This window comes from Marmota monax, unplaced genomic scaffold (genome assembly GCF_021218885.2).
Source record: "Marmota monax isolate L192 unplaced genomic scaffold, Marmota_monax_Labrador192_F-V1.1 WCK01_AAM20220418_F8-fsc00020, whole genome shotgun sequence".
NCBI classification, from domain to species: domain Eukaryota; kingdom Metazoa; phylum Chordata; class Mammalia; order Rodentia; family Sciuridae; genus Marmota; species Marmota monax.
The window spans coordinates 14,159,858-14,171,601 of NW_026692912.1; the positions used below are offsets into that span (position 1 = coordinate 14,159,858).

At 44.3% G+C, this 11,744-nt stretch overlaps 1 protein-coding gene across 4 annotated transcripts in view; it reads left to right on the forward strand.

Moving 5' to 3' along the window:
* Positions 1-11,744, forward strand: part of LOC124097103 (protein CutA homolog) — a 43,529-nt gene that overhangs the window by 21,113 nt on the left and 10,672 nt on the right. For 3 of the 4 annotated variants that reach the window (XM_058581659.1, XM_058581660.1, XM_046451265.2), the window contains exon 6: positions 5,970-6,132. In XM_058581659.1, the coding sequence (XP_058437642.1) occupies positions 5,970-6,072 (103 nt within the window). In that variant the 3' untranslated portion in view covers positions 6,073-6,132. Of the gene's footprint in view, positions 1-5,969; positions 6,133-7,789; positions 11,693-11,744 lie in introns of those variants that run through there. The other variant, XM_046451266.2, reaches the window with a different exon arrangement.

Sequence of the window (11,744 nt, forward strand, 5' to 3'; positions counted from 1 at the left end):
TAAGTTGATTCCCAAGTATTTTTTTTTTTTTTGAAGATATTGTGAATGGAGTGGTTGTCCTCATTTCCATTTCAGAGGATTTGTCACTGATATACAGGAATGCCTTTGATTTATGCGTGTTGATTTTATATCCTGCCACTTTGCTGAATTCATTTATTAGCTCTAATAGTTTCTTTGTAGAGCCTTTTGGGTCTGCTAGTTATAGAATCATGTCATCTGCAAATAGTGATAATTTAAGTTCTTCTTTTCCTATTTTTATGCCTTTAATTTCTTTCGTCTGTCTAATTGCTCTGGCCAGTGTTTCGAGAACTATGTTGAACAGAAGTGGAGAGAGAGGGCATCCCTGTCTTGCTCCAGATTTTAGAGGGAATGCCTTCAGTTTTTCTCCATTCAGAATGATGCTAGCCTGAGGCTTAGCATAGATTGCTTTTACAATATTGAGGTATGTTTCTGTTATCCCTAGTTTTTCTAGAGTTTTGAACATAAAGCGATGCTGTACTTTGTCGAATGCTTTTTCCGCATCTATCGAGATGATCATATGGTTCTTATTTTTAAGTGTATTGATGTGGTGAATAACATTTATTGATTTCTGTATATTGAACCAGCCTTGCATCCCAGGGATGAATCCTACTTGATCATGGTGTACAATTTTTTTGATATGTTTTTGTATCCGATTCGCCAGAATTTTGTTGAGGATTTTTGCATCTAGGTTCATTAGAGATATTGGTCTGTAGTTTTCTTTCTTTGAAGTGTCTTTGTCTGGTTTAGGTATCAGGGTGATGTTGGCCTCATAGAATGAATTTGGAAGTTCTCCCTCTTTTTCTATTTCCTGAAGTAGCTTGAAAAGTATTGGTATTAGTTCTTCTTTAAAGGTTTTGTAAAATTCTGCTGTATACCCATCCGGTCCTGGGCTTTTCTTAGTTGGTAGTCTTTTTATGGTTTCTTCTATTTCCTCAATTGATATTGGTCTGTTTAGGTTGTCTATATCCTCCTGACTCAATCTGGGCAGATCATATGACTTAAGAAATTTATCTATGCCTTCACTATCTTCTAATTTATTGGAGTATAAGGATTCAAAATAGTTTTTGATTATCTTCTGTATTTCTGAAGTGTCTGTTGTGATATTGCCTTTTTCATCCCGTATGCTAGTAATTTGAGTTCTCTCTCTTCTTCTCTTCGCTAGCATGGCTAAGGGTCTGTCAATTTTGTTTATTTTTTCAAAGAACCAACTTTTAGTTTTGTCAATTTTTTCAGTTGTTTCTTTTGTTTCGATTTCTTTAATTTCAGCTCTGATTTTAATTATTTCTTGCCTTCTACTTCTTTTGCTGTTGCTTTGCTCTTCTTTTTCAAGGATTTTTGAGATGAAGTATGAGATCATTTATTTGTTGGTTTTTTCTTTTTTTAAGGAATGAACTCCAAGCAATGAATTTTCCTCTTAGACCTGCTTTCAATGTGTCCCATAGATTCCGATATGTTGTGTCTGTGTTTTCATTTATCTCTAAGAATTTTTTAATTTCCTCCTTGATGTCTTCTATAACCCATTGATCATTCAGTAACCTATTGTTCATTCTCCAAGTGATGTATGCTTTTTCCTTCCTTCTTTTATCGTTGATTTTCAGTTTCATTCCATTATGATCAGATAAGATGCATGGTATTATCTCTACTCCTTTATATTGTCTAAGAGTTGCCCTGTGACATAATATATGATCTATTTTTGAGAAGGATCCATGTGCTGCTGAGAAAAAAGTGTAACTGCTTGATGTGGGGTGGTATACTCTATATATGTCAATTAGGTCTAGGTTATTAATTGTGTTATTGAGTTCTATAGTTTCCTTATTCAACTTTTGTTTGGAAGATCTGTCCAGTGGCGAGAGAGGTGTGTTGAAGTCTCCCATGATTATGGTATGGTGGTCTATTAGACTCTTGAACTTGAGAAGAGTTTGTTTGACGAACATAGCTGCACCATTGTTTGGGGCATAAATATTTATGATTGTTATGTCTTGTTGGTGCATGGTTCCCTTAAGCAGTATGTAGTGTCCCTCTTTATCCCTTTTGATTAACTTGGGCTTGAAATCTATTTTATTTGATATGAGTATGGACACTCCTGCTTGTTTCCGAAGTCCATACGAGTGATATGATTTTTCCCAACCTTTCACCTTCAGCCTATGTATGTCTTTTCCTATCAAATGCGTCTCCTGTAGGCAGCATATTGTTGGGTCTTGTTTTGTGATCCATTCTACTAGCCTGTGTCTCTTAATTGGTGAGTTTAAGCCATTAACATTTAGGGTTATTATTGAGATATGGGTTGTTCTTCCAGCCATATTTGTTTATTTCTGTTACTAAACATGGTTTGTTTTCCTCTTTGATTATTTCCCCCCCCCCTTTACTGTCCTACCTCCCACTGTTGGTTTTCATTGTTATTTTCCATTTCCTCTTCCTGTAGTGTTTTGCCGAGGATGTTTTGAAGAGATGGTTTTCTAGCTGCAAATTCTTTTAACTTTTGTTTATCGTGGAAGGTTTTCATTTCATCTTCCATCCTGAAGCTTAATTTCGCTGGATACACAATTCTTGGTTGGAACCCATTTTCTTTCAGTGTTTGAAATATGTTATTCCAGGATCTTCTAGCTTTCAGAGTCTGTGTTGAAAGATCAGCTGTTATCCTGATTGGCTTACCCCTAAATGTAATCTGCTTCCTTTCTCTTGTAGCTTTCAAAATTCTTTCCTTATTCTGTATGTTGGGCATCTTCATTATAATGTGTCTAGGTGTGGATCTCTTATGATTTTGCACATTCGGCGTCCTGTAGGCTTCTAGGATTTGGGATTCTGTCTCATTCTTCAAGTCTGGGAAGTTTTTTCGTATTATTTCATTGAATAGACTGCTCATTCCTTTGGTTTGGAGCTCTGTACCTTCCTGTATCCCAATGACTCTTAAGTTTGGTCTCTTAATGTTATCCCATATTTCTTGGATGTTCTGCTCATGGTTTCTTAACAGTCTTGCTGAGCTGTCTATGTTCTTTTCCAGTTGAAATACTTTGTCTTCATTGTCTGCTGTTCTATCTTCTAAGTGTTCTACTCTGCTGGTAGTATTCTCCATTGAGTTTTTAAGTTGGTTTATTGCTTCCTGCATTTCTAGGATTTCTGTTTGTTTGTTTTTTATAACCTCTATCTCCATGTATAGTTGATCCTTTGCTTCCTGGATTTGTTTGCATAATTCATTGTCGAAGTGATCTTTCATTGTCTGATTTTGCTGTTTAATGTCTTCCTTGATACTCCAGATCATCTGAAGCATGTATATCCTGAATTCTTTATCTGACATTCCATCTGCTGCAGCTGTTACCTCTTCTAAAGTTGCATTGACCTGCATTGCTTGTGGTCCTTTCTTTTCTTGTCTTTTCATACTACTTGCGTATCTTTCCTGCAGGCGCGGGCGGCGGCTCTGCTCTCTCCTTATTCCAATTGGGGTGTCGTGGCTACCACGCCGGCAGGTCACTGGGCCTGTTCTGGGCGCTGGCGGCGGCTCTGATCTGCCCCTACTCCAATTGGGGTGACGAGTGTACCACGCCGGCAGGCCACCGGGCCTGATCCGCCGGTCGGTTGCAGGTTTGCCTACCCTGCAGGCGTGGGCGGCGGCTCTACTCTGCCCCTACTCCAAATGGGGTGACTTGTCTGTCGTACCGGCAGGCCACTGGGCCTGTCCCGCTGGCCGGTCGCAGATCTGCCCACCTTTTGGGCACGGGTGGAGGCTCTGCTCTGCCCCTACTCCAATTGGGGTGTCGTGACTACCCCGGCTGCAGGACGGTGGGCCTGTTCCTGGCACGGGCGGCGACTCTGCTCTGCCCCTACTCCAATTAGGGTGGTGTGTGTACCACGCCGGCAGGCTCCTGGGCCTGATCTGCCGGTCTGTCGCAGGTCTGCCTACCTTGGAGGCGCAGGCGGCGGATCTGCCCTGCCCCTCCTACCACGCCTGCGGACCCCTGGGCCTGATCTGCAGGTTGGTCACAGGTCTGCTCACCCTGCGGGCACGGGTGGCGGTTCCGCTCCGCCCCCACTCCAATTGGGGTCACGTGGCCACCACACCGGTAGGGCCTGATCCGGGCGTGGGAGAAGGATCTGCTCTGCCCCTACTCCAGTTGGGGTGATGTGTGTACCACCCTGGCAGGCCACTGGGCCTGACCCGCCAGGCTGTCACAGGTCTGTTTACTTTGCAAGCGTGAACGGCGGCTCTGCCCTGCCCCTCCTACCACGCCCATGTACCACTGGGTCGCGGGTCAGCCCACCTTGTGGGTGCGGGTGGCGGCTCCGCTCTGCCCCCTCTCCAATTGGGGTCACGCGGTCACCACGCTGGCGAGCCGCTGGGCCTTCTCCGGGCGCTGGCGGCGGCCCGGCTCCTCCCCTCTGGCTCGAGGACAAATTGAGGAGACTCGGGTGTCTGTGCCTAACCCCCCCTACCAGGAGACCAACTGTTTATGTTGCCGCTGGTATTGATGAAGTTCTCTCCTCCGCCGCTTTCTGATGACATCAGATCTCTGCCATGTTGGTATCCTATGCGAATGGCAGCATTTCGTTCCCCTTGCTGGGCAACCAAAGCAACGGGTGAGTCCTGACTGGCCCTCAGCAGGACCCGGACCGAGAAGCAGTTTCTGCGGGCTTCTAGCCCTGGGCCAGGGAAGTTCCGGGAGCCGGAACTCGGCCGCTCCGTGCTCGGTGTAAACTCCTATAAGAGTAGGCTCCAAGAAGCAGTCCCCGCGGGCTCAGTTCCGGGAGCCGGAATTCGGCTGCTTAGTGCTTGGTGTATGCTCTGATAGGAGCAGGGTCCAAGAAGCAGCCTCCGCAGGCTCCGCAGCCCTGGGCCAGGGCGGTTCCGGGAGCCGGAACTTGGCCGCCCCGCGCTCTGTGTTTGCTCCAATAAGATCAGGTTCTAAGAAGCACCCAGGCACTGAACCCTAGCAATCTGTCTGCAAGCCGCAGGCGAATGGCAGCCTGAAATTACCTGTTCTATGGCTGAATGAGCTGCGGTCAGTCGAAAACAGGGATGGTGACGTCAGCTTTCCAACATGGTGGCTGCTGGCCTCCTCTGTGGTCTGACCGGTGTGGAGAACCGAGATGGACCGCTTCCTTCCCCCGCCTCGAACCCAGAATTCAGCCCTGAGTACGGTGCTTGCACGGCTGGCAGAAACTGCAGCACTGTATCCCTGCGTCGCTATCTCCGCGTTTCCCAGCGCGCGCTGCAGACTCTAGCCGCGGGGCGATTTGCTGAATAAGCAGTGTTACCCTCTGTGCGACAAACCTCTCGCGTTTGAGTCCCCGTAGCCAATCCTCGTGCAATGGAAATCCTTCCTCCAGGTTCCGGAGCACCCCACTATTGCTGGAAATTCCTAACAAGATAGCCTTTAGCCGTCCTGACTTGTCATACTCCCACACAGTGAAGCAGCACACGGGGGCAATGCACTCCCCTAGCCGCCATCTTCCCTCTGCTTGAGAGAAAGGCTTTTGATTGATCAGCAGGAGCAGGAAGAACTTTCCATGTGGGGAAGAATACAGAGGAATTGTGGGAGGGAAGGTAGAACAGTGTGTATAGGAGACTAATGAAAGCAGAGGCTAACATCTAATAGAATGTGTGCAGTGCCAGTTGGTGGAGTAGGTAAGTGCTTTATATACCTTGTCGTATTTAGTCTTCAGCAATCTAATTACATAGGTATTATTTTTATCCCTAGAAAATGAAGTGACTTGTCCATAGTCCTTACAGCTAGTAAGGAAATTTAGAATTTGAACCATGTCTGTGAGACTCTAAAGCCACCTGATCCAGCTTAGCTTGTTGACAGCTAAGAAACACGGGCTCAGGAATGGTGGGCTATGGCACTAGCCAGGTAGACTGTCGCAGATTTCAAAGGGCCTTTCAGGAGGCTGGCTAGTTGGAATGGGTTAGTATCACATGGGTTGATTCACAGAGCTCTCCCTTCTTTCCAAAGGTTGGTGCATCCTTTTGAAATCCCAGAGGTCTTCAGTCTTCCCATGGACCAAGGAGATGTGCACTATTTAAAGTGGCTTGAGGAGGGCATGGAGGAAGACTGAGTAGGGAAGCTTCTGGTGCGTGCTGCTGGCTGCCTCTATCCCTCAGCTGCTGAACTCTGGGTAAGAGCAGGCCTCTTTCTACCTCCTAGCATCTGTGAATTCCAAGTTCCTGTCAGCAAAGAGGAGCAGCTCTGTGGGCTGAAGGTGTTCAAGGCTCCTAAGGCTGGAGAAGGCTGGACCAGTCATACCAGTAAAAACCCAGTGGACCTTGTCTTGAAGTACTACTTTGTTTAAAGATGGCAGAGGGTGGGAGGGTGAGGATAATTCTGTGTAGAGACCAAGGGAAAGTAACAGTGAAAGTGAGGTTTGTCGTTTTTGGTTACTGGACTGACCTAGGGTGCCTAGGGTGACCTTGAATGCCTAGGGTATTATTATGCCCCAGCTTCTCCTGGGGAAGAATGGACCCAATGACCTTGTTCACCTGGAAGTGTGTGCCTCATTCTAGAGCAACTGGAAAGTACTCAAGTACTCTGTTCAAAAGGATGCATTATAATGGTGGAATTTCATGGATCAGCAGGATTATTGCTCCTAGTTAGAGATTTTTATTGTTCCTGAGTCTTGAAGAGGCGAGTCTGGGAATATGTGTGTAACTAGGGGAACATTAGTGCTTAGACACAGCTTCATGGGTTGCAGTAAGTTTTGACTCCTTCCTAGGCTGAATGTGACAGACATCAGAAGGTTCTGTGCCTTGCTCAGTGAAGAGGTTCTGTTCCAGTCAGCTTTTTTTGTCATTGTATCAAAATACCTAATAAGAACAATTTTAGAGGAGGAAAAGTTTATTTGGCACTTGCGGTTTCAGAGGTCTCAGTCCATAGATGACCAACTCCATTGCTCATGGGCCTGAGGTGAGGTAGAACATCAAGGCAGCTCAGGACATGGCACTAGGAAGCAAGAGAGAGACTCTCACTCACCAGGAACAAAATATAAACTCCTTCAACTATACCCTACCCGCTTCTAGTCACAACTCAGTTAATCCATTCAAGTGGATTAATATACTGATTAGGTTAAGGCTCTCATAACCCAATCATTTCACCTCTAAGCTTTCTTGCATTGTCTCACACATGAGCTTTTGGAGGATATCTCATATCTAAATCATAACAGGTTCTAAGCATAGAAATGGAACCCTGGGAACCTTCTAGACCAGTATTTTTCATATTTGCTGTATAAAGCTTCAGTAACCTGGATTCCTGACTGGTAGTAAGGGCATCAGATCCCCCCAACCCACACACATACCCATACTCCTACCAGTGCAATTGTGCCTTCACTTTGCGGTAAGTTCCCCTGTAAGATTTGGAGTGTTTTGAAAACTTTCCTTATTGACAAATTTTAAATCACTACTCTTAAACCAGTCTCCATTTTATAGATTACTTAAGAAAACTGAACTGCATGGAGATCCAGAAAAGGGGTGGTATGCTGAGTTCCACATAGTACAACCATGACTGCTCAGCTGTGTTTGGGACTCTCCTGGGCCTGCTCCATGAGTCTCTCGTGGAAGAGAGCAGGGGATGCTGAGCCCTAGGTGGTGAGCTCCAGAGAGACGGCTCCAGCCTCCTTCATGAATCTGTCACAAAGTAGCTCCATTCTGAGGAGAACATGGGTGGTTTGGGTGGGAACTGAAAGACAGATGTGGTATCCTGGTCTTTCCTAGAAAGAGGGTGTGTGAGCTGGGTAGTGTCAGGCCCTCGTTCTGAAACCTGCTGTGCTGCTTCTACCCTAGAGTCCTCCAGATATCAAATGGGGATGATCTCAAAGGCCCAGCCATGAAGACATTGTAGAGACTGCAAAGTTCTTTCTTTCTTTTTTTTTTTTTTTGAGACTGCAAAGTTCTTTTGCTCAATTTGAGACACAGATCTTGATGAGGGAAGCAACATCACTGAAACAAGTTTTTTGTTTGTTTGTTTGTTTTGTTTTTAAAGAAAGTGAAGCTATACTTAACTCTGTATTGAACAAAGAAATTTCTAAAGAACCATGTAGTTTTCACTTTCTTTTTTTTTTTAAATATTGTTTTAGTTGTTGATAGCCCTTTAATTTATTTATATGTGGTGCTGTGAATCGAACCCAGTGCCTCACATATGCCAGGCAAGTGCCCTACCGCTGAGCCACAACCCCAGCCCCTTAAACAAGGTTTTATTAGAGTTTATGCCCAACCACAAAGGAGACAGCACATGGGACAGGGTTTCCAGAATGGCACCATGTGGAAGTGACTAATATAGTCTAATATAGTCTCTGGTGGCTGGTGTGGGGGCCCTGGTGGGTACTGCACACAGCTTAGGACTTTAGCACACATCTTGTCTGTTTTCTGCTCTCAGCATCAAGGTTTGCGCTTGATGTGGCTGTGTGCCCCTGTGCAATGGGTACATTTGCTCTTGGCTCCCAAAAGGTGGCAGAGGTGCTCACAACTGCTGCTCTGTGCAGGCTGCAGGAAACTCCCTCAGTGAGCTTTGAGGGAATTTGGTGACTTTTAGGTCTGGCTATTTGCAAAAACAATTTATGCCTAAAAGAAATACAGAAAAGCATTGAGAAATGGAATAACACCCTCTGGGGAGTGTTGGACCCCCTCCTATTCTAGCTTACTTCTAAAGGTCCAGAGGATGCCAGTGGTAATTTCAGGGGCTGCCTGAAAAGAGGAATAGAGCTAATGGTGATGTCCCTTGTTGATTTTTTCTTTTCTTTTTAAAAGCAGATCAGCTTCTGATACTTAGGAAAATCTTGTGTAAAGTAAACCCTACTTAAAAATGTACTGAGGACCCCAAATGGACTGACTCTATTGCTTTTAGGATAAAGTCCAATTTCTAGGTCTGGCCTTCTAGCCCTTTACAATCTTTACTCACCTTTTCCATCATCCCCCTTGACCTCTCCTTTCCCACTCTGGCTAACAGATGGCTCACTGTGCTGTTGATGTTATTCCTGTGTTCATGCTATCCTCTCTGTCTGGAATGCCCTCTGCCTAAATGCCTATGACATGTGACTGCTCCTTTGTAAGACCTTTCTGAGGCCTTGCCAGCTGTAAGGACTCTATCCTGCCTTGGTGTTCCCTTTATCTTTCTGCATCAAAGTTGGCCTTGTATTGCAGGATTGTGAGTTGCTGGAGGTCAGGGGCATGACTGAATCTACTTGATCTCTTGCACAGGGTTTGGCAGATATTTCTGAGGCTGATGTTTCAAGGATTTAAATGATCAAAGCTTTCTCTACTGTACATACTCACTATTAAGTTGTTGAATTGGCAAAATTCAACTTTTCTTTTAATTTCTTAAAGTGGGACAATTCCAAAGAAGATTTTTCTATCTGTTGTCTTTATTGAATCATCTTTTGTGTTATTATATTGCAGAAAACTTGCTTAGTAGCCTGCCTTTGTCTCAGTGTCCAGAGTTGACTATGTAGGACACTGGAGGGGAGAGGGACATTTACTAAATAGCAGCTCTGTCCACTATGTACTGCCCTAGCTTCTTAACATTATCTTATTATTATAAGAATATATATAATATATATTCTTATAATATATTCTTATACTATATTTCAGTTGTTCTTATTTGTTACCCTCATTTTGCAGATGAAATCTGAGATCAGAAAGTAGCACTCACATGTGAACCCAATCTCTGATTCAAAACTTAAAGCTTTTACATCGAAGGAGGCTGAATAGATCCATTTGAAGGTCACAGGCTCAGAGAACCTGCTATAGCCAGCTCTAAAGGAAGAGTTATTTTTGTTTGGTTTGGTTTGGTACTGGGGATTGAACCCAGGTGCACTTTACCACTGAGCTACACCCCTAACCCTTTTTATTTTTTGAGACAGTCTCACTAAGTTGCTGAGACTTGCCTGGAGCTTGGGATCCTCTTGCCTCAGTCCCCCAAGCTGCTGGGATCATAGGCATGCACCACTGTACCCAGCAGTTATTAGTTCTTAAAACATAGAAGCCAGTTGGCCTGGCGTTTGGGCATGTATTTCACTGTGTACTCCTTACCACAGATCTGGCGGCTCATGACCCATTCCATAGATGAAGGAGTAGAGGTGTTCAGTGATGTTTAGGGTTTGTGTAACTCCAGTCTACATGGTGTGGCTGCCATCCCATACCACCCTCCCAGAATGATGCTGTAGAAGCCAGAGCTGGGTCCTAGACCAGAGTCTCCATGTGGGAACTCCTTTCCAGAATTTCTTAGATAACATTTTTTTTTTTTTAATCCAGAATCCCTAGAAAAATCAATTGAGGAAATGAGGGAAAGTATCATAATTACCCTGTGAATACTAAAGCTTATTAGTATGGAAAGATTACTGATTTGAAAGAATCCACCTTAATTGAGCAAAAAACAAGAGCAGGAAACACTAACATGCTGAGCTGAAGAGAGAGCCCAGGCCTGGCTTGTGAGAGGGAAATTGTCACCATCGAATTAATTGATCTTGTTTTTTGGTTGTTGCCATGTTAGAAGTGTGTATGTCTGGTCCTGTCTGCTGCTATCGGAGTTTTTCTTGTAAATAAAATAATTTGTACACATAGTATATATTATACAAATCCTGTGAGTGGTGCTCCAGAAAATAAACTTTAGATGCAAAATAAATTCTTAAGTTAGTTATTTGGACATGTGATTGATTTTAAGTGCTGTTAACCTTTCTAGGATATTCAAATGTCACATTATTTGGATAGTTTCTAACAGATGCTCCAGCATTTAACTTTCCGTACAGGCTAGTCCTTTGTAAATAGTACTAAGCTTAATATGCTTACTAGACAAAATTTTGTCAGATACTTATAATACTGAGAGGAGTATTAAGAGTGAAGTATCTTAAAAACACTTGGGATTTGGAATTTCTAGAAATTCTAATCTCTCATTCCTGAATTCGAAAGGTAAATGCTGTGAATTGGGAAACACTGCCCGAGACCACAGAGAAGCAGGTACCCTCCAACCCAAGAGGCCCACAGGTCTCAGGTGCATCTAGATAGCTGCTCACAGAAGAAACCACCCCCTCCCCTGGCTCCCACTGTGGCTTTATTTCCAGGACAGCTAAAGGGTGGAAGCCAAAGGAGTAGTACCAAAGACATAGGGTAGGAGTTATCAGTACACCTAAGCATCCCTCTGCTCAGGATTAACAGGGCACACTTCCACCTGGAACCAGGTGAATTTATGGGTGTCATCTCCCTGAAGCCAACCTTCTCCCTACACCTTAACAAACATTTTTTCTCTGTCTAAACAATACTAAAGAGATTTATTTTGAAATAATATTGTCATATATGTGAAGGGTCCCTTCCCAACCTTGGGGAGCCAGGTGCTGTGGCAATTATTGCTGGAATTTGAAGGGTGAGAAAATGGAAGGAATCTGACTAGTGCTACTGTTTGAAACCATCAGAGCTGGGTTCTGGAACTCAGTTTCTAGAAGTGTGTGCCTGTGTGTGCTGAGCAATGTTTGCAGTGTCTGCATAAATGCCTAAGTTCATGTTTTATCTTTTACCTGCAGCCTTCAGCTAGGTTGTATCCTTATGGGTCATGTACTCAGCAGATAAAAGGTCCTACATTTTCTCTGACAATAAGGGTGGGAGATTACTGAATGTTATAGGGAGTGGTAAGGTGGCCACAGGATGGGGTCCTGCCGTCCTCCTCTAAGCTGCAGGAAGCCAACTGCAGAAGCCAGAATCAGTTCTTCTGTGTTCAGCAGCTGGCAGTTCACCACTCAGTAGAGATAAT